The sequence below is a fragment of the Lagenorhynchus albirostris genome, chromosome 2, assembly GCF_949774975.1.
Source record: "Lagenorhynchus albirostris chromosome 2, mLagAlb1.1, whole genome shotgun sequence".
NCBI classification, from domain to species: Eukaryota; Metazoa; Chordata; class Mammalia; order Artiodactyla; family Delphinidae; genus Lagenorhynchus; species Lagenorhynchus albirostris.
The window spans coordinates 143,237,008-143,260,297 of NC_083096.1; the positions used below are offsets into that span (position 1 = coordinate 143,237,008).

The 23,290-nt window shown below is 38.9% G+C and overlaps 1 protein-coding gene across 3 annotated transcripts in view; it reads left to right on the top strand.

Annotated features, from left to right (window-relative positions):
• Positions 1-23,290, top strand: part of NRDC (nardilysin convertase) — a 91,427-nt gene that overhangs the window by 64,849 nt on the left and 3,288 nt on the right. For all 3 annotated transcript variants that reach the window (XM_060140086.1, XM_060140085.1, XM_060140087.1), the window contains 13 exons: positions 5,406-5,510; positions 7,057-7,180; positions 7,738-7,824; positions 9,590-9,709; positions 10,823-10,874; positions 13,358-13,508; positions 15,419-15,546; positions 17,125-17,287; positions 19,156-19,187; positions 19,435-19,573; positions 21,533-21,580; positions 21,868-21,920; positions 22,339-22,422. In XM_060140086.1, the coding sequence (XP_059996069.1) occupies positions 5,406-5,510; positions 7,057-7,180; positions 7,738-7,824; positions 9,590-9,709; positions 10,823-10,874; positions 13,358-13,508; positions 15,419-15,546; positions 17,125-17,287; positions 19,156-19,187; positions 19,435-19,573; positions 21,533-21,580; positions 21,868-21,920; positions 22,339-22,422 (1,286 nt within the window). The remainder of the gene's footprint in view (positions 1-5,405; positions 5,511-7,056; positions 7,181-7,737; positions 7,825-9,589; positions 9,710-10,822; positions 10,875-13,357; positions 13,509-15,418; positions 15,547-17,124; positions 17,288-19,155; positions 19,188-19,434; positions 19,574-21,532; positions 21,581-21,867; positions 21,921-22,338; positions 22,423-23,290) is intronic.

Here is a 23,290-nt window from a genome sequence, read left to right on the forward strand (position 1 = left end):
TGTATGTCTTCTTTGGAGAAATGTCTATTTAGGTCTTCTGCCCATTTTTGGATTGGGTTGTTTGTCGTTTTTCCCTTGCTGTTTTCAATAATTTTTCTTTGTCTTTAATTTTTGCCAATTTGATTATTATGTCTCTTGGCGCGTTTCTCCTTGGGTTTACCCTGTATGGGACTCTCTGCACTTCCTGGACTTGGGTGGCTATATCCTTTCCCATGTTAGGGAAATTTTCGACTCTAATCTCTTCAAATATTTTCTTGGGTCCTTTCTCTCTCTCTCTTCCTTCTGGGACCCCTATAACGCGCATGTTGTTGCATTTAATGTTGTCCCAGAGGTCTCTTAGGCTGTCTTCATTTCTTTTCATTCTTTTTTCTTTATTCTGTTCTGCAGCAGTGAATTCCACCATTCTGTCTTCCAGGTCACTTATCTGTTCTTCTGCCTCAGTTATTCTGCTATTGATTCCTTCTAGTGTATTTTTCATTTCAGTTATTGTATGGTTCATCTCTGTTTGTTTGTTCTTTAATTCTTCTAGATCTTTGTTAAACATTTCTTGCACATTCTTGATCTTTGCCTCCATTCTTTTTCCGAGGTCCTGGATCATCTTCACTATCATTATTCTGAACTCTCTTTCTGGAAGGTTGCCTATCTCTTTCATTTAGTTGTTTTTCTGGGGTTTCATCTTGTTCCTTCATCTGGTACATAGCCCTCTGCCTTTTCATCTTGTCTGTGTTTCTGTGAATGTGGTTTTTGTTCCACAGGCTGCAGGATTGTAGTTCTTCTTGCTTCTGCTGTCTGCCCTCTGGTGTATTAGGCTATCTAAGAGGCTTGTGGAAGTTTCCTGATGGGAGGGACTGGTGGTGGGTAGAGCTGGCTGTTGCTCTGGTGGGCAGAGCTCAGTAAAATTTTAATCCGCTTGTCTGCTGATGGGTCGGCCTGGGTTCCCTCCCTTTTGGTTGTTTGGCCTGAGGTGACCCAACACTGGAGCCTAGCCAGGCTCTTTGGTGGAGCTAATGGCAGACTCTGGGAGGGCTCACACCAAGGAGTACTTCCCAGAACTTCTGCTGCCAGTGTCCTTGTCCTCACGGTGAGGCACAGCCACTCCCCGCCTCTGCAGGAGACCCACCAACAGGGTAGCATGTAGGTCTGGTTCGGTCTCCTGTGGGGTCACTGCTCCTTCCCCTGGGTTCCAATGCACACACTACTTTGTGTGTGCCCTCCAAGAGTAGAGTTTCTGTTTCCCCCAGTCCTGTCAAAGTCTTGCAATCAAATCCTGCTAGGCTTCAAAGTCTGATTCTCTAGGAATTCCTCCTCCCGTTGCCAGACCCCCAGGTTTGGAAGCCTGACGTGGGGCTCAGAACCTTCACTCCAGTGGGTGGACTTCTGTGGTATAAGTGTTCTCCCGTTTGTGAGTCACCCACCTAGCAGTTATGGGATTTGATTTTATTGTGACTGTGCCCCTCCTACCATCTCATTGCGGCTTCTCCTTTGTCTTTGGATGTGGGGTATCTTTTTTGGTGAGTTCCAGTGTCTTCCTGTCGATAGTTGTTCAGCAGTTAGCTGTGATTCTGGTGTTCTTGAAAGAGGAAGGGAGAGCATGTCCTTCTACTCCGCCATCTTCTGAGTGTGCTATTTTGAGATATCTGCAACAGCTATATTGTGATTTCTATTGGTTATAGTCATAGATGCTGATAATACTGCTGTGGTTTGTTGCCTGTATATTTATAAATGAATAAAAATGCTAAGTTAGAGTTTAGTGAAAATAAATATGTAATTTCTTCCCAATCAAACTCATGCTTCCCGCCCTCCCTGAATTTGTCCACTGATATCTTGTGGGAGGTATCTGTAGGCCCTTAATTAAGAGCCCCCAATTTAGCACCAGTTCATAGAGCATCGTGAAATCTGCCTTTTTGGATCATCACCAGGGACAAATATCTACTATAATTTGAGAAGACTTAAGTACATGAGGACAAGGTCACAAAAACTATAAGCTTCCAGTTGCTGTTGATTCCTATACAGTCTGCTGTATATGCTTGAAGTCATTTGAAATTGAAATCTTATTCTATGAAAACAGAGAGCTACTGTGTTTTATATTGGCCATTTGAGGGTCTTATAGACACTTCTCTTCTATAAATTGATTGATATGCATAGAACCCCCAAGTCCTGCCATCAACTTTAGCAGTACTGATTTTTTTCAGTGTTCTTATTAACTGTTGTGGCAACATGTGGGCAGAACTGTGGCAGGGAAAGAGTAGGAGTAAGAATTGTGGACTACAGCCATAACTAATACCCTTATTCCTTTTTGGGGGATTGGCTTTTTAGCATTAGCTGAGTTACATTTTCTTTCTGCCCTTCTAGTTTCTTCTTAGCAAGACATTTCAAGATACCTTTTTTATAGCTCGCCATTTTGTAGCTCATTTTTTTTTTTTTACCTTTAGCACAGTATTCATGAATGCTTGTCTTGATTTTAAAACATGAGCCCGAAACATTTTAGACTAAAACCTAATCAGTACAAAGAACAAATCAGAAAGGTTCATATCTTTGTTTGAACTGCTAAATTTTAACTCAAGTAGCTCAGCTTATTTCAGCTTTTATATATTTGTTTTATTAACAAAGTTGACATATCTCCTCTTCAGATATTTTTCTTGTCTTCATCAGTAAAGGCAAATAGGAATGCTCTTTCAGACTATTCAAGCCAGTCTTTTTTAATTAAAAAAAAATTTTAAAGTAATTTTTATTTCACATGGGAACTTGGACTCAATATACCTTATAAATCAGCTACTTGAACTAGAGAAAAGCTGTTTAAGTGTCTTTCTATACGCAGAGAAACAGGAATAATGTAATAATAATGGAAGGCAGTGAGAGTGGCAGTAAACAAAAAAATTAGAAGATAGATAATAACAAGTGTTGGAGATGTAGAGAAATTGGAACTCTCATACATTGTGGGTGGGAGTGTAAAATGGTACAGCTGCTTTGGAAAACAGTTTGACAGTTCCTTAAAAAGTTAAGCATAGAGATACCATATAAGCCTGCAGTTCCATCTCTAGGTATACACCCAAGAGAATTGAAAACCTATGTCCACACAAATACTTGTACACTGGTGTTCACAGCAGCATTATTCATTATAGCCAAAAAGGGGAAACAATCCAAATGTCCTTCAATGAGTGAATGGTTAAACAAAATGTAGAATTTGCATACTGTGGAATATTATTCAGCATAAAAAGTAATGAAGTACGGATTCATTCTACAACATGGATAAACCTTGAAAATATGCTAAGTGAAAGAAGCAAGACACAACAGGTCACATATTATATGATTCCATTTATCTGGATATGAAATATCCAGAATAGGTAAATCTATAGAGCCAGAGCACAGATTGATGGTTGTTTTCAGTGGCTGGGAGGTGTGGGTAACAGGGAGCAACTGCTTACTGGGTATGGAAGTTTCCTTTTGGGCTGATGAAAATACTCTGGAACTAGATAGAGGTGATGCTTGTACAACTTTATAAATATACTGAAAACCACTGAGTTATATACTTTATTATACATTTTATTTTATTTTTAATTGTATACTTTAAAAGTGTGGATTTTATGGTATGTGAATTATATCTTAAAAAAAAATTAAAGGATAGCATTTAAGTGTTTTTTTTTTTCCTAGTACTTTGTCCATTGCCTTGGCACCAAAGATCTACTTTTAGCCAGGGTCCTGTTTTCTCATAGGAAATATTTTGAATCACTCAATTTTGTAGCAAGCTGAATAGAACAGTTAACTTACAAAAATAAGTGGCTGGTGAAAATAACTGGTTAAAAAATTTAGAACAGAGTAGAGGGAGTCATTTTAAACAATAATAGCACTTGAAAGAGTGGGAGATAAGTGAAATAGGCAAGGAAGATTAAGAGGTACAAACTTCCAGCTGTAAAATAAATGTCATGGGGATGTAATGTATAGCATAGGGAATATAGTCAATAATGCTGTAATAACTTTGTAAGGTGACAGATGGTAAATAGACTTGCTGTGGTGATCATTTTGTAATATATAAAAATATGGAATCACTATGTTGTACACCTAAAACTAATATAATGTTATAAGTCAATTATACTTCAAAAAAAAAGGTACCTTAACCTCCACACACACACACACACACACACACACACACAACACAAAATAGTAGCACTTTAGTGACTAATAAACTTGATTCAGGAATGTTTCCTGAGGTGGAGCAAAAAAAGGTAACAATGAATCTTTCCATACTTTTTCCATATTCTATCTGAATGTGATAATGTAGTAGGTAGCATATACCTATGATCTCTAATTTGATGTATGCATGTCTCATTTCTCCTCCATGAATGTAGTAACCTTCACTTCTGTTCTGTCTTCTGTTAGATGAGAGAACAGCCCAGATTGTCTAGGGAAGGACTGGGCAGTATGGTATTTTGGGAAAGAGTGTTCACTGCTATGTTAAGAGGCCCAAGCTCTAGTGTCTACTCACCTATCACTTATTGTGTGATCTGGGGCAAGTCACCTAATCAATCTGAGTACATTTCCTCATTTTAAAATGTAGGGATGGAGCCACTTTGTGTCTAAAGGACCTGTCAGTTTTAAGATTCTGTGCATTTGGGTACTCAGTAAATATCAATACTTGAATTGGTTGCTTTCCTCTGGAAAAGTATTTCCATTTCATAGGTTAGTGAACTTTCTGTCATTATTTCAGTTTTAAATTGAGATAATATACTGATTAATTTAACCACTTATAGCAAGACTTATGTAATGACACATTTTGATTTCTGTTGATATATTGATTTTGATTTATGCTTACAAATAGTTTTTAGGTGATAGTGCTGTAGTGATAAAATGATGAAGACCCTGTCTTTAGGGACTTCATAGTCATGTGGGGCACTTGACATGTAAACAGACCTTTAAAGTTCAGTGTTGTAATTTCTTCGATGAAGACGCTGTGATGTGATTAGAGCCTCGTGTGTTGTAGGGCTCAGTATGGGGGATTGGAGGGGTGTTAGGTTAAGCTACTTTAGTTCTCTGGCTAAATTTTTTGTAGAATTCTGAGCATCAGATTCTTAAGCTGCAGTTACATCTGGTTGTATCTGTTGGAAGCTTTTGGTTTCATTGTTAAAAAAAGAGATAGGGGCTTCCCTGGTGGCGCAGTGGTTGGGAGTCTGCCTGCCAATGCCGGGGACGCGGGGTTCGTGCCCCGGCCGGGAAGATCCCACGTGCCGCGGAGCGGCTGGGCCCGTGAGCCATGGCCGCTGAGCCTGCGCGTCCGGAGCCTGTGCTCCGCAACGGGAGAGGCCCGCGTACCGCAAAAAAAAAAAAAAGAGATAACTATTTATATTTTGTGGCACATTAAGGATAATAATGGAGAATTTCTGGTGTGAAATAATCTTACCTCTTTACAGACAGATCCAGTTGAGTATGTGGAAAACATGTGTGAAAACATGCAGCTGTACCCACTACAGGACTTTCTCACTGGAGATCAGCTTCTTTTTGAATACAAGCCAGAAGTAAGGAGGTTTCCATTTCTAAAATTTACTTTTAGAGAAAGAGGAGGGTGAGAAAGTACATAGAGGTACTTAAGAACTGTGGGAATGGAGAAAACTTGGTTATGTTTAGTCAAGTTTTTTGTTTGTTTAAACAGAAGAAATATCAGTAGTTTTGTGGGTAATTTTTCCTGATTCTTGTATATGACTGTGGTTTAATATGAGGAGAAAACCAAGTCCTCTTCTTAGGTACTATTCCCACTGTTTTTCAAGTGTTGAAACATCTACTAACATAAAGTCATTAAGAATTATGTACTTTAGATGCTAAACATACTTGTTTAGCTTGCCTTTTAATTCTGTTGGACACCCTGGACAATTAAATTTTAATCATTTTGAGAATATGTACAAGAAAAATATGATTCCCTGAATTCAAAATATATGACTTAGGGATAATAAATATTACACATAAATAAATAGTTGGTCAGGTCTTTGCTCCACTAGTCCTGGGAAATAAGTCATTTCGCTCCATATAGGGTAGCAGTTCTCAACCAGGGTGATTTTGCCCCCATGGGATATTTGTCAATGCTTGGGTACATTTCAGTTGTCATAGCTGGAGAGTGCTCTTGGCATCTAGTGGGTAGAAGCCAGAGATGCTGCTAAACATTCTACAATGCAGAAGATGGCACTCCACAACTAAGAATTATCTGGCCCAAAGTGTTAATAGTGCCAAGGTTGACAGACTTTGATATAGGGTATTCTAAAACTACTGATTTTAAAGGGGATGGGGAAAGGTAAAGGAAGAAGCAGTAACCATACATTCTTGTCATTTCTCTAGGATGGTTGTGCCCAGGGGTCCAAGTATTTTTTTCTGAACCACTATTTGTTGTTTTTTTCTCAAAGAGATGGTGTTGAAGTGCTAGTTAGGGTTTCAAATCTAACCCACAAAAATCTTATGTTTAGTCCTTATCATAGCTGAAGGATTATTGAAGGAGGCCCTACCTTGGGATCATTTTACTGATTCTTGTGTATGAGGTAGTATAATACATAGCAGTTAAGAGCATAGTTTTTGGAATTATGAACAAACTTGGTTAGAACTCCACTTTTGCCACTTCTAGGTGTGTTGTTCTGTGCAGATTATAGAATCTTTAACCTGAACAAATTATTTAAACTTTAACCTCTGAGGCTGAGTGCTTTCTGTAAAATGGGTATACCTTAGGGTTGTTTTTAGGATTAAATAAAATAATGTATGTTAAACACTACCTAGCACATAGTAAAAGCTTAGTAAATGGTAACTCTTTTCACTGCTAGTCCTCTTATTATGTAGGATTTGAGATGAGTGCTGTTTAAGCATTCTGAAGAAACATGTTAGAAACAGCTGATAGACTAATGTAGTTTTGTAAATTAGGGTGTTCATGGACTATAGACATAGTTTCATGAGCATCAAGATGCTAGGATCTTGGGGTGCCTAACATAATGTGGCTTTGCCTTTTTAATAGAGATGTATTAGGTTAAAGTTATAATTGTTTTGTATGTGTCTCCCCACTCCCCCTTCACCCCTGCCCCTAATTAGGTCATTGCTGAAGCCCTTAATCAGCTAGTTCCTCAAAAGGCAAATCTTGTTCTACTGTCTGGTGCTAATGAGGGAAAATGTGACCTCAAGGAGAAATGGTTTGGGACTCAGTATAGTATGGAAGGTAAAATATTTTAAAATTGTCCTACATTTAGGTATATGATTCACCTGGGAAGTTTTATTGCTTAATAATTTGTCTGATAGTTCCTGTGGGAAGAACTTATGTATTTTTTTCAGTAGTTTACTTTGAAATGAAAATTATTTATACTGCTTTGCAGAAAATTATTTTCTGCAATGTTTATGTCTGTATTTATTAGCTAGTGAGAAAATCCTATTGTATTGGTAGTTTGGGGGCAGACTTTTGACTGTGTTTTAAAAAGTGCTCCTCAAACTTCAATGTACATATGTATCACCTGGAGGTCTTATTAAAATACAGATTAGGATTCAGTAGCTCTGGAATAGGGCCTGCAATTCTGCATTTCTAACAAAGTTCCCAGATGATAACAATGCTGCTGAGACTGCACATTGAGTAGCAGGAGTCTAGAAAGCCTGGATATGTCACTCACAGCTTTTCTGAGAAAAGAGAATTGATTTGTGAAGGCCAGTTGTTGACTGGTTTGTTATTAATAGAACTCTGATCATTTGTTCTTTATTGGATCAGTTTGTCTTTCATCTCTACAGATATTGAAAACTCTTGGGCTGAACTGTGGGAGAGTAATTTTGAATTAAATCCAGATCTTCATCTTCCAGCGGAAAACAAGTACATAGGTCAGTAAAATAGCAATCATTGTACATAATCCCTCCATGTCTAATATTAAAACAAATAGCACCTCTGTAGTATGTTATATTTTACAAAGTATCATTTGAATTCATATTTGAGTTTCCCAGTTATCTCTGGGATAAGCATTACAGCTCTTACTTTTCCAAATGAGAAAACTGCTGCTTAAAAAAGCAAAGTGACTTGTCCTGGATCTTCAGTTGGTGAATGCAGGAAACAGGACTTAAACATAATCCTGAGACTTTTTCTTGTCTATGATAGCTGATCCTTTCATGTGAGTCTCTGTAGGAATTGCCATTATCTTGTCCAATTGTTCTAGTGTTTTTCAAACTACAGGTTGCAACCCATTAGAGGGTTGTGAAATCAATGTAATGGGTTTTGAGGTCAGTGTAATGAGTTGTGAAAGCACTAAAAAAAATCAGAGTAGAAAATAGCAAAATGTTTCACTGAATAAAGAAAGGGTATTATTTTAAGAACTTTTGTTCTCAGTAGGTATATGTGTGTGTTATCTGTCTGCTAGCTTGCAATGGAAAACAGTTCTAACTGTGAGAAAGTCACTGGTCTAGGACAAAGGTTACAGTTGTATATAACTAATTTTACTCAGAATACCATTTTTCCCAGCAATTCCATTCCTAGGTATATACCCTAAAGAATTAAAAACAGGTATTCAACCAAATACATGTACATACACTTTCATAGCAGCATTATATACAAAAGCCAAAAGGTAGAACCAGCCAGTGTCCATAATGAATGAATGGATAAACAAATTATGGTATATACATGCAATGGAGTATTATTCTGTCATTAAAAGAAATGAAGTACTGATACATGCTATAACATGGATGAACCTTGAAAACATTATGCTAAGTGAAAGAAGACAGACACAAGGGGTCACATATTGTAAGATTCCTGTTACATGAAATATCTAGAATAGGTAAATCCATAGAGACAGAACTCAGACTGATGGTTGCCAGTGGCTGGGGGGAGTGGGTAATGGAGAGTGACTGCTTAATGGGTATAGAGGTTTCCTTTGGGGCTGATGAAAATGTTTTGAAACTAGAAAGAAATGGTAGTTGCACAACATTGTGAGTGTACTAAATTCCCCTGAATTGTTCACTTTAAAATGGTTAATTTTATGTTATATATGAATCTAACCTCAGGAAAAAAAATGCTTTTATACAAAAAGTCTTGCATATTTTAGATAATTCAGTTCTGCATCTTTAACTTTAAGTATCTAAACAACCCTTTTTTTTTTAAGTAAATATAGCCAGTACGTTTTTTTTAATTCTTAAGTTAGCTATTTCGCACCTGAGTGTTGATGAAACAATTTGTTTCATTAACTTAAAGGACAAATTTGACGTTGTTTGAGCAGAACTATTTTGTTAACTTTTAAAAACTCTGTAAGTTTGGTAAAAGACATTCTCATTCAAGAATGCATTCATTCATAAATTGGTTTATACAACTATTCTGACCAAAGGTCCCTTTCAGTTAAGATTGTCTCTGAGAAAGAGAATGAAGCTGAATATGGAGAGATCAGAATCAACTCTTGGGAAATTACATCTTCAGAGTTCATTTAGTTTAACGCCAAGAGGACTTTCTTTTTAGTATTGTTCTAATAATTTATTGTATTTCAGCATTTGAATTTGACTTATGTTTGCCACAAAGAAAACTGACTTACACTTCCCAAACCAGGAACAGATTGGTGGCAATCCTGTTGAGATAACTGAATGATTTATTACCTTTCACTTTTGTTAGCCACAGATTTCATGTTGAAGGCTTTTGATTGTCCAGAGACCGAATACCCTGTTAAAATTGTGAATACTCCACAAGGTTGCCTATGGTATAAGAAAGACAACAAATTCAAAATCCCCAAAGGTAAAATATTTCCCTCCTTAATAATAGTGAAATAAGTATAACAAATCTTTTTCCACTTTCTAGCAACCTTTTCCCTCTGTGTCTATCACCTCCCTCTCTTTCCCCTTCCCCTTCTACTTGAAGACCTTTTCTAGGCTTATCTATCAGATCCATACTGTGCTCCTGTGCTATCACAGAAATTCTTATGGACATTATAGATTCCAGGAAGTATATAAGGATTCAAGCCTAAAATGAAATTATTTTTGGATATTTTTCTTTCAGTTATATGAAAGCAGAGCCAGGTGTTTGGCCATCCTAGGGAATAGGTGGTGTTTTTTGAACATTATTGTTAAAAAGAAAGTAAGAGTAGCTGAAAGAAATTATTCTTAGATACAATAGATAGCTGAGTCCAGCATTACAAATGTGAAATATCCTCTATCTGTCTCCCTCTACTATTTTGCTTTTCAGCGTAAAGGAAGCATAGTATATAGTTAAACAGACTCTAAAGCTCGTATCTTCAACACGGTGGCCCAAACTGTGTTGCTTTTTTATTTTCTGTTCTTGTGCATGGCATTGGAATTTACTGAAGCAACTTGGAATCAAAGGCTGAGTGCTCTTGGCTGCCATTTAACCCAAATCCCTAACCTTAACACAACTGGACTAGTTCTGAGGGATTCTTGAGTTCACTGGGAAGGTGTTTACTCAATTTTTCTTGAACAGATTATAAGAGTGTCTAAAAATGTTCGTAACATTTATCCAGCTTCCTTGGAAAGGCGCTGCTATAACTTTCTGTGAGCATTGGGATTTTTCCCTTAATGTTCTTGACATGTATACCTCTGTAAGCATTTTTCCTGACCAAAGCTATTGATAATAAGAGTATTCTTAGGCCTCTCTGCATATCTGTCTATATATCTGGTCTTCCCGTAGATTAAAGTGTACCTTCTGGACACTATTTGGAATGGTAAATAATACTTTCTAAGAACCCTTAAGGATAAAAATGTAATGAGGATTTAAGGATTAGTGGTTTGTTTCAGAATTTTTAAAACAATATAATATTAGGGGAAAATAGCAGATGTATTAAATATTTGAGGCCTCTGGCCTATATTTTCTTATTTAGGGTCTTTTTTCTTTCAGCATATATACGTTTCCATCTGATCTCACCTTTGATACAGAAGTCTGCAGCAAAGTAAGAAATTGTCCTCTTTTCTGGAAAATATTTTTTTTATTATTGGAAGACTATTTTGTTTGTTTATTTCTGAATCATTTTATCATTTTTCTCTGTCAGACTTGAGCTATGCTCCTCATTTATGTGTTTTTATGTGCCCCAAACAAATTATTTGTATCAATACTAATCACTAAGATGGAATTGTGGCTGCTCCATCTCCAGCACCCATTTGTAAAACATGCTGACAGTTTAGGCTAGTCATAGAATTCCTGGATTGAGAAAGTTCCTTAGAGATGAGTTTGGGTCAGCTTCCAGTCTGTAATGAGGACTAATGGATCTGTTGACCTGTATTTAGAGATTATTTATAATCAGATTCCTGTATTTATAATCAGATTCCTGCCAAGGAATCTGATTATACTTTGTTCTTAGCAAATTACTTATATGTTTATGTAGGTTGTGGGAGGTCAGAGAGCCTAAAATGTACCTGAATCATAGGAGGTGCTCAGGAAACGTTAGTATACTTCTTCCTTTCTTTTGCCACTTAACCTGTAAAATCCAGCCTTAATCTCACAAGCAGCACTAACATTATTAATATTCAGTTTAAAAAATGCATTACCCTCCTCCATTTCCTCAGTTTTTTGATTTTTCAGTCAGAAAACCTAGGCCGCAGGGATAACCAGAGCCTTTGGGCCAGTTGCCTTTCATGCATTTTACACTTACCCCATTGTGCAGTATAAATATTGGGTTGGCCAAAAAGTGTCTTCAGTTTTTAAGTAAAAATAAAAGACACAGTTTTCATGTTCACTAAAAACTTAATTATATTCACCATTTTTTTCCCACTACCTTCTGCCATTTTTCAGGCAACTTCATAATTCCATCTTCCCAAAACTTTTTATCTTTTTGAGCAAAGAACTGTTCCAGGTGCCTTTTACAGTCTTCCAGGGAATGGAAATTTTGTCCATTAAGAGAATTTTGGAAAGACCAAAATAAATGGAAATCTGAAGGTGTAATGTCTGGTGAATACGGCAGATGAATCAGAACTTCCCAGCCAAGCTGTAACAGTTTTTGCCTGGTCATCAAAGAAACATGCAGTCTTGTGTTATCCTGATGGAAGATTATGTGTTTTCTGTTGACTATTTCTGGACACTTTTTGTTGAGTGCTGCTTTCGGTTTGTCTAATTGGGAGCAGTACTTGTTGAAATGAATCGTTTGGTTTTCTGGAAGGAGCTCATAATAGAGGACTCCCTTGCAATCCCACCACATACACAACATCACCTTCTTTGGACGAAGACCGGCCTTTGGTGTGGTTGGTGGTGGTTCATTTCACTTGCCCCACGGGCTCTTCTGTTCCACATTATTGTACAGTATCCACTTTTCATCGCCCGTCACAATTTGTTTTAAAAACAGAACATTTGGGCTTCCCTGGTGGCGCAGCGGTTGAGAGTCTGCCTGCCGATGTAGGGGACACGGGTTTGTGTCCCGGTCTGGGAAGATCCCACATGCCGCGGAGCGGCTGGGCCCGTGAGCCATGGTCGCTGAGCCTGTGCGTCCGGAGCCTGTGCTTCGCAACAGGAGAGGCCACAACAGTCAGAAGCACGCGTACCGCAAAAAAAAAAAAAAAAAAAAAAAAAAAACAGAACGTTTTGATTATGTTTAAGTAAAGAATCGCATGTGGAAATATGGTCAAGAAGGTTTTTTTCGCTTAACTTATGTGGAAACCAAACATCAAAGTGATTAACCAACCAAGCTGGTGCAAATGATTTTCACTGCCTGATTTGGATATTTTGAGTATGTCGGCTATCTTCTGCATGGTATAACGTTGATTGTTCTCAGTTAATGTCTCGATTTGATCGCTATCAACTTCAACTGGTCTACCTGACCGTGGAGCATCGTCCAGTGAGAAATCTCCAACACAAAACTTTGCAAACCACTTTTGACATGTCCGATCAGTCACAGCACCTTGTCCATACACTATACAAAATTTTTTTTTGAGTTTCACTTGTGTTTTTACCTTTCTTGAAATAATAAAGCATAATATGCCAAAAATGTTGTTTTTTCTTCCATCTTCAATATTAAAATGGCTACACAAAAATTCACCAATTTTTGATGTCTTTTTTTAAATACACGCTGATATAACAGCTGTAACATACAATCTAACAAAATTGTTTCAAATGAAGTTAAAGACAACTAAGTACTACTAGAGCCATCTTACGGAAAAAACTGAACGAACCTTTTGGCCAACCCAGTATTACATTTTCTCTGTGTGTGCGACATGAAAAAGATAGGGAAGCATTGCTGAAGGTGGGAGTTCTGTAATGCCCCTGTGAAACTGAGTCCTGGGTATGCTGTATTTACCTTTGAACTCAATTAGTATATATGGTTTTACATTCTGGAGTAGTGAATTAACATCTTTATAAAAGTGAAGTTTCTTACTCTAAGTCAAAGCAAATCCATTTGTCTATTTCTTGCCAATTAATGATGCTATTTGCATTTTATACTCTTAGTGTGGTCCTCTTTGATATCTTTGTCAATATCCTTACCCATAACCTTGCGGAACCAGCTTATGAAGCAGATGTGGCACAGCTGGAGTATAAGCTGGTAGCTGGAGAACATGGTTTAATTATTCGAGTGAAAGGATTCAACCACAAACTACCTGTAAGTACAGTGCTCTAATTTCCTCACAGGCAGCTTTAAAATATTATGTTTGTTGTGCCTATAGCACCAAGCATAGAGGCTTGTGCATGAGGTGCGGTACATAGAAAGAAATGTTTATTAATATGAATTATTGTGTTTTTTTGGCTGGTGACAGGTATTCTAACTTTGGGCGCACAAGACCAACATATATTAATTAATTAATTACATTAATCAGTGTTGTATGCATTAGTAATGGATACAACACAGCCTGTGCTTCAGGCTTGATTTCACTTCCCTTTGCTGTCAGTTTCTCTGCAGCCAACACTGGTGTTAAGGACTGGTTTGAGCATAATTTCATGCCATACAGCAAGGACAAATTTAAAGCACCTGACACATTGCCTGACATAGAGTAGAACTCAGATGTTTGTGTTGTTTCTTCCTCTTCTTGCACGCTTTTCCATTGTTTCAAGTGTGTGTGTCTTGTTTTCCTTCTAAGTTTCTGACTCTTTAGAAACAGAGTTTATATCTTGTCAGTGATTTATCTTTTGGTAAAGAATATGTTTCAGTGTGACTTTGTCAAAAACTTCATCAGTAAAGGAAGAAATAATATGGGATGCTAGCTAAAGGATTAGATCATCAAGTACCAGGTAAAATAATATAATGTACCCAACAACAAATTTTATATCTTGGTTTCTTGGGTAGAACATATATTAAAGTTTGGGGAACTGCACTCATACAAGAAAAAATCTGGAGGAGAGGACCTGGCAGAAATTAGACCTGTGCTAATAGGTGATATAGCCTCCATATCTTAGATAGTTCTCTCCTTTATACCCTCATCCCTGTCAGTCTCCCCGGGGAACAAAGATTGGTCTTAGGAGGAGACACCATGGAATATTTTACTAACCTTCAAAAGCCTAAATATAATTTAGCTTAAAATCCAAACATGTTAAAGTTTTGGAATTACCTGGAGAGCTTTTTAAAAATACAAACCATAGAAAACTATTTGAGGTTCTTCATTTTATGAAGCTTACCTAGCCTTAACATTAAAACTTGATATAGACTATAAATATGTATGTAAAACTGGAGATCAGTTTCACCTATGAAATACAGAGTCAAACATTCTAAAAACTTGAAAATTAAATTCAACAATAGAACAAAAACAATAATTCACCATGACCAAGTGCCAGGAATGCAAAGGTTGGTTGTTCAGTATTAGGAAGTTGATGAACATAAATCATTATAACACAAGTCAGTTGAGGAACACTATGTGAATATAGTGATAAATGCCCAAAAAATCATTTGATAAATTTGAGTGGTCATTCCTAATAAGTAGTAATGGAGGGAAGTTACTTAACCAAAATAAAAACCTTAATTAAAAGACTAACAGCAAATGTTCCACTAACTGATGAAATGCTGAACATTAAAGTTGGGAACAAGCCAAGGATACCCATGATCACGTCTATTACTCAACATTATTTTAGAGAAAAGTACAGAACCTATCTAAAGAAAACTAAATCTTTTTGAAGCATATAAAAAAGACTTTAAGGGAGAGACTTGTCATGTTTCTGGATAGAACAGGTTGATATAAAGTCATTATTTCCAAAATTACATTCTCCCAATTAAAATCACATTTAGGGGCAGTGGACATGCTGGATAAAATTATTTTTAAGTTTAGTTGGAAGGAAAAATGTTTTAAAATACCCATAAAAATTATAAAAAATAAAAAGAAAATTCATTGCTCCAAATTTGACAGTTATTGAGAATTTTAGCTCCTAAAGATTCTTTGAGTCATTAGTATTTCTCTTATGTCCTGCGCAATGCCTGTTACCATACTGGGCCCCTGGTAAAAGCCAGTGGGAAACATTTTCCCCCTAAACATTAGTGGATTGCCATGCTTCTCCACTTAAGGTGCTTCTTTCTTTTCTTCTTAGCTGCTGTTTCAGCTTATTATTGACTACTTAGCGGAGTTCAGTTCCACACCAGCTGTCTTTACAATGATAACTGAGCAGTTGAAGAAGACCTACTTTAACATCCTCATCAAGCCTGAGACTCTGGCCAAGTGGGTATACATGGATGGGATCAGCTTATATTTTGAAGGCCTGAAAGTATTTACCTTCCTGGAAATTAAGTGTGGGGGATGAGGCTGTAGTTTCAGTGCTAATTCAGATGTGATAGAAATGTGCTGTGTTTTAGGAAAACAGCCCACAGAGTTATAGGATTTCTAAACCCAGTGTAAGTAGCTATCTGTCAGTAGGACTGCAAGCAGCCTACTATACTTAATTAGAGGCTAAAGGTAAAAAGGGTGCTTTTTCCAAAGTTTGTAAGTAAATAACAGTTCAAAAAATGCTGACTTTGTTGTGGCTCAAAATTGCTTACTGGTGATTATATGGTGATTTTAGTGTGTTGGATGTTATGTTAAGTAGCTGAGTTAAATTGCCTAACACATCACTTATCTGACAAATGCAACTATCCAAGAATTCATCCAGGGTTCCAGAAGAGAGCAAAAAAACTTGACAGTCTGTGTACTAATGCTTAAACCCTCTGCTAATAGGCAACCCTCCTGGGCCTTTTCATCAGAGCCAGTTCTTTACCTTTGTGTGAATCAGAAAAAAGTACACCCTTGGGGTAACCTCTATCAGCAGGTAGAGCCTTTGTGGAAGGGGAAAAAAGTTCCCTCTGAGCAGATACAGCCCTTTGTGCACAAGGATTGCAAGCCCCTACTTGATCTGCTTGCTGGGCATCTATAAATAGAAAACGAAGAGCACAACTTTATATAGAGGCCCTGCTTTTGACATAGTTATAATGAGCCCATAAATGTCCAAAATTCGAAAGCAGGGGAGGGAGCAGTTAAGAATTAGAGACATGTAATAACTAATAATCTGATCACAAAAAGTTACAAAAGCTCATAACCAAATATAAATTGGAAAGGAGAGTTGTCTGGAACTATTGATATAATGAAAAATAGCCTGTGTATCCCATAACTTCTGAATACTACTTTATTAAAATGTGGTAGAGTAATAATAACACCTGTTTATTGAAGATTTGTTATGTGTTAGACCTAAGAACTTTTTTTTTTATAGACCTAAGAACTTTTAAGTGCACTTATTTATTTAATTCTCACCAAAATTCTGTAATGGTAGCCATTATTATTTCCCTTGTTTTACAAATGAAGAAATCGAGTCACAAATGTTAGGTAACTTGCCATGTTCAAACAGCTTACTGTGTGTGGGAAGGGGTTAGTCTGATTCTGGCCTGGAGCCACTTATGCTGTATTGTCATTGTAGTAATAGATATCCATGATGATCACCTCCAGTAATTAATAAATGCTAGTGAGATTTCAAATCAAAATAGTAATATTAAATTGGTGTGTGGCTCATCTGGCAGCTTATGTGAAATAATTTATTTTGCAATTGAAATAGATAAGTGAGTTGTACCAATGAGCTAATAATCTATGTAATAGTTTGTATATGCAGTTTTAAATGCTTTTTGGTGATTATGACATTGTTTCCCTATCTTAAGTTGTGATAGAAATTGCGTCTCTTTAGAACACATCATCTGTAGAAACTTAATCAAATCCTTCTTTACCCTTAAGATTCATTTCTTACAATAAAACTTTTTTTTTCTGCTCTCTGTACAGAGACGTTCGGCTTTTAATCCTGGAATATGCCCGTTGGTCTATGATTGACAAGTATCGGGCTTTGATGGATGGCCTTTCCCTTGAGTCTCTGCTGAGCTTCGTCAGAGAGTTAAAATCCCAGCTCTTTGTTGAGGGCCTGGTACAAGGAAATGTCACAAGCACAGTGAGTGTGAGGTGCTCTGTTGCTGCTGGCCAGGTTTGAATGCCATTCTGGGCTCTGGAATTGCATTAGTTCTTCCCTAAAGGGGAAGCTCTGTAGTCTGGCAGGCCAGCATTGTCACAGTCTGTTTAGAAGGGAACCTGGCCCCTCCGATGCTAAGCAAGACTTTCTTATGAAGGAGACTGCTGCTATTGGACAGGACTTTGAGTTAAATGGGTTTGGTAAATATATGGTATTGGTTACATTTGTTGAAGACTGTGGAAACTACAAACAGTTTAATTTAGAAATTAAAGTGGGAGCTGGGGAGTGGTGAGGGGTGTGTGTGTGTGTGTGTGTGTGTATGTGTGTATATATATATATATATATATTCACATATACTTAGGCAGAACTTGTGTGTCAAACTTGTATGTCAAGCTACGGAGCTTGGGCTTTATCTTATAGTAAATGGAGAACCACTGAAGAATTTAAAAGAGGATTTGTCATTAAGAAAGATCCAGAGAGACCAGTTATGAAACTGTTATAAAAGTTGACATGAAGTATGATTCCACTTATATGAGATCTCTAGAGTAGTGACAGTAACAGGAGGTAGAATAGTGGTTACCAGGGGTTGTGGAGGGAAAGAAGGGGAGTCATTGTTTCCATGGGTATTGAGTTTCAGTGTTGCGAGATGAAAAGTCTGGAGTTCCATTTCACAACAATGTGAATATACTTAACACTACAGAACTTTACACTTAAGAAAGGTCAAGATAGTAAACTTATGTATTTTTACCATAATAAAAAAGTTGAGGTGAAAATGATGAAGCCTGAGGTTAGGCAAAATAAATGAAAAAGAAATGCTTAAGAAATAATGAGGCGGAGGATGATCAAAGGCAGTGACTGATTGGCTGTGGGGGTGAGGGAGAAGGGAGGGCTCTAGGATGATGCCCAGATTTCTTACTGGAACCAGTGGGTTGGTAGAGGAGTAGGAACAGTGTAGGTTTGGGGCCATATGGGGAGTTGGTTTTGATCCATATTGAATTGGATGTGTCTGTGGGACCATGTAACTAACTGAGGCCTCTTCCAGCCAGGAGTGCTTGTTCGGACAGTCCCTGAACTGTTTGGCTCTTGACCTCTTCCTCCATGGCCTCCCAGTTTCTCAGGACTGGCCCTTTAATGGAATATATAAATGGCCACTCTCGAGATTGGCTGCTATCCTCCCTACTTCTCTGTCTTTATCCCCCAACCCCCAAACCAGCCCTGGTTTCTGTCATGCCAACAGAAAGTTTAAAAACGGAGAAGAGCAGGAATAGCTGCCTGCTTCTCTGAGCACAGTGGGAGTACCGTGTAGGGGTCCTTTTGGTTCAGAGGACTTAGTACCATGAATTGCCCCAGGCAGAAACCACTTTAGAGATAAGCTTACCTCTCCACTTATCCCTCACAGGTTAGAAAACAAGTCTTAAGAGGGGGAGGGGATACATCATTCACTTAGTATTAAGTATTATTCTGTCACTCACTCTATGCCAGGCTCTGTATTAATAGATCCAGGTTTCTAAAACACAGCCTAGTGGGGTAAACTGAACAATTAAGTTTGATTCAGTGGGGAAAGTTTCACAGTGGACAGGTAAACAGGTAAACAGGTAAACGCACCAAGGGAGAACAGAAAAAGAGCCACTTCAGTTGAGAGCCTTAGTATTCAACAAACATAATCAGTATTGAATCAGTGAATGATAAGCCCAGTGAATGAATGACCAGCATTTAGGATAATAGATATCTGCTTTCCTAATGCATTCCAGGGCTTCCCAAGCAGTTAGAATATTGGTATTAGTTGGTTCTGGGTGAAATTAATGTCAGGAGAGCCTAATATAGTTATTTTCTTCTCTTTTGCCTCCTAGGAATCTATGGATTTCCTGAAATATGTTGTTGAGTGAGTATTGGTTTGAGTTTTCTCTTTGGGAGTTATGTGTTCTTAATAGCATGAGGGCCTTGAGACCAAAACTCAGTTATTACTAAATCCACAATGGAGATGCTTCTCGTAGTAGGTTTTTTGAGGCTAGTTATATAAACAAAGCAATTCAGATGGGACTGTGGAAGGCCTGACCTTTTCACAGTTTGGGGGTGCAGGTAAGAGGATAAAGGCACGGCCTCAGTAACCCACACTGATTGTTTTGCAGCAAGTTGAACTTCATGCCTCTGGAGCAGGAGATGCCTGTGCAGTTCCAGGTGGTAGAGCTGCCCAGTGGCCACCACCTATGCAAAGTGAGAGCTCTGAACAAGGGTGATGCCAACTCTGAAGTTACTGTATACTACCAGGTCAGTGGCCCCTTTGCACACAGCTGTCCTCATGGCTAAGTATCTTTAGGACACTAAAGCCTGGGGGAAGGTCCAAAGTATCTGGGAGAAGTGAGCCTATGCTCTTCAAGGACCTTTTGCAGTTATTCTGTGGTTATATGCTTGGGGTCATTTGTACTCTTGAAGCAACTACATTTAAAAATTGTTCCTGTCAGTGAAATGGATCCTTTTTCAATCACAGTGCTTCTATTAATCACCCAACCACTAGTCCAGAGGGACAGAGACTGAAGTATGGCTGGAAATTCCTACATGTTCCCATGTCAGAACTCCAAGGAGCAGGAGGACATTTGTTAAAAGGACAGTTTTAAAAATGTGACAAAAATAAACATAGCCAGTCAACCAATACACAGTAAACAGAATGAATACCAGAGTCATAATTAAAGGTTTCAAAGCACCTGAGAGATAGGATTTATCACCTGTTTTATGGATGATGGATCTGAGGTCCTTCATTTACCTGAGGTCATACCAGCTGGGGCTCGAATTTATACCTTCTGTCCTCAAATCCTGTATTTTTTCCACATAATTCTGGAGAGATGGGATGGTGCTTAAAATAAGGAAGAGCTCTGCAACTCTCTCAATTGGCTCATAGACTATTTTAGCTTGTGGTTAGTCATACTCACTTCTAGGACTATGGGGACCTGTGTCTATCTAGACTGATCTCAGACTTCCCAAACTCTGGGGCTCCTGTAGCTGCTGCTATGGTCCTGGATTGTCTACATGAGGAAGTCACTTCTCTGTCTGGCCTTGTGAAGATTCCTGGCCTGAACTTTGGGCAGGGCTGCATGGCTTCACCATCACTTTGTCCTTTTCCTGTGTTTCTGGCCCTGGGCCTGAATCTTTCCCTAGAGGCCCAGCTTGTCTGTAGAGCCTGTCTTCCTCTGGCTGTAGCTACCTGGTTTTTTTTTTCCAGGTTCTCAGCTTATTTGAAGCTGCAATGACTACCAGGTCCCAAACTTCATATATGGTATGACCTGGCCCTGCTTAGCCCTGTCTACATTTCTGGTGCTTAACCCAGAGAGAGTAGTATTTCTCCAGTTTCAGGCAGGATTTTGTATTGTAAGACGGAGTCTGTTGAGGTGCTTTCCATGGATCACCTCTTAGCACTAGCTTCTAATACAAACTGCTTCCCTTGGGGAAACCACTTCCCTCCTCACAGAGAGCATTTTGAACAGGAAGTTGATACAAGGTTTTGAATAGTTTTGTTGCAATCCTTTCAGAGGCATACAGGAAATCTTGTTGCTGATAAACAGGGCTTGCAGGGCACAGAGGCTTCAGCTTCCTCAGGTGAAGCAGGAAGGAATAGTAATGAGTCTGTATCAGAGGAGCCTGCAAGAGTCTGACTGGGATGCACTGGCAACACTTGCTCGTTGGCCTCCTGCCCTCTTTCATCCTGTTGTTTTGCCAGTCTCCAGGATAGCCAGGATGTGGTCTCCAAGTGTGGTATCTGCCTCTTATGCATTTTTCTTATCAACTAGTTTTGGGTCCGTGTGTGTGGCTGCAGAGCTCCTATTCATATCCTCTCCATCTGAGGAATAGGTCCAGTTACCCAGACATTTCCTGCTCTCCTCCTTAGGACCTTGAACTGCAAGTACTTGATTTTAGGTTGTGTCCTCTGGGTTCTTTGGGCAGGAGCTGGCAGGCAGGTCAGGGATTATTCGACTCACCTCCACGTCTACCTGCAGTTCTGTGCTAGGGCTGGGAATACAAATCATCAAGCACGATTTCTGTCCTCACAGATCTCCTGTTTTGTGGGAAGGCAGAAAGTATAGCAATAAGAGGGTATGATGAACTCTTGGAAGAGAAGAGTGGGATAGTACTCTTCTGAATATCTGAATAAATGGTTGCTGAGAATAGCTGGATTATTAAAAAGCCCTGTAAGCCATTGGATTTTCAGTTGGTCAGATCAGCTTTTTCTTTCAGTCAGGTGCCAGGAGCCTGAAAGAATACACTCTTATGGAGCTGCTTGTGGTAAGTTGCATAAAGGAGAGTCACGATGTTCATGAGCCCCTGACCCACTGTGAGGACTGGCTTTCTGGCCTTTCTCCCTGAGGGCTAGGGACTTGGGAGTGGTCAGAGATCTGTGATTGGTAGGTGAGATGGTTATTTAGTGTTTCTCACCCAGTATGAATATGGACAGGGGGCCTGGGCGATTTAGGAGGGAGGCTGGACTCTGGGGTCATGTGTAACACTTTTGGGGGAAGAAATGGAAGTTTCTCTGCTGGGAGGAGTTGAGCTGATGGTATGTTGAATTACAGATGCACATGGAAGAGCCTTGTTTTGACTTCCTTCGAACCAAGCAGACCCTTGGGTAAGTCTGCTGGCAAGAAAATTGAGCTCAGATAAGACCTGGGGCTTACTTTGCAGGCTTAAGTTTATCAAATATCCTGACTGAGCAATCTCTCAGAGCTCTTTGGTCCTTTCATGCCTTAGAGTCGTACCTACTGGTCAAAACTTCTGGAATTTGCATCTTGGACTGTGATCAGGCTCTCAGTTTGGTCAAGCTTCAAGATTAGCAAGAGAAAAAGCTAGCCTGTGGTCCACAGTTCAGTAGAGGGTTGGATACTCTAACCTGAGAGTAAAATACATGTACACATTTATGGATCCTCTTCCAGGACCTTCAGGTCCAGTAGGGATGAGCAGAAACCCTTCCCACTCCTCTCTAGTGCCTCTGAGGACAGGGCCTAGGTGACTGCCTGAGCTCATAGGACTTTTCATTCTGGCTGTAGGTACCATGTCTACCCTACCTGTAGGAATACATCTGGGATTCTAGGATTCTCTGTCACCGTGGGGACTCAGGCAACCAAATACAAGTGAGTAAACGAGTGAGTAGATGGGCCCAACTATTATTTTTCTTGGCACAGAGAATAGGGACTGCATCCTTAAACCTCAGGCAGCTCTGACCATTTGATTCCCATTTAGTCACAGCTGCAGGGGTTGGCTCATAGATGGCCTGATCCTGGACTTAGCAATGGTGAGTATGAGGAGTGGGCCCATAGGGCTTGACTCAAGTCCTATGGTGACTGCAGGGCTAGCCACTACTTCCTCTCTTCAGGCATATCTGAGGACCAGAAAGGCAGGGATGCCCGACCTGGCATTCATGCTACAAGCAAGGTATTGGGTTGGCCAAAAAGTTCCTTTGGTTTTAAAGTAAAAATAAAAGATACATTTTTCATTTTCACCAAGAACTTTATTGAACAATGTATTCACCATTTTTTTCCACTACCTTCTGCCATTTTCCAGGCAACTTCCTGATTCCATCTTCCCAAAACTTTTTATCTTTTTGAGCAAAGAACTGTCCCAGGTGCCTTTTACAGTCCTCCAGGGAATGGAAATTTTGTCCATTAAGAGAATTTTGGAAAGACCAAAATAAATGGAAATCCGAAGGTGCAATGTCTGGCTAATACAGTGGATGAATCAGAACTAAACAGCCAAGGTGTAACAGTTTTTGCCTGGTCATCAAGGAAACATGCGGTCTTGCGTTATCCTCATGGAGGATTATGTGTTTTCTGTTTACTAATTCTGGACACTTTTTGTTGACCACCTGGACACAGTTGGTCTAACTGGGAGCAGTACTTGTTGGAATGAATCGTTTGGTTTTCTGGAAGGAGCTCATAATAGAGGACTCCCTTGCAATCCCACCATATACACAACGTCACCTTCTTTGGACGAAGATCGGCC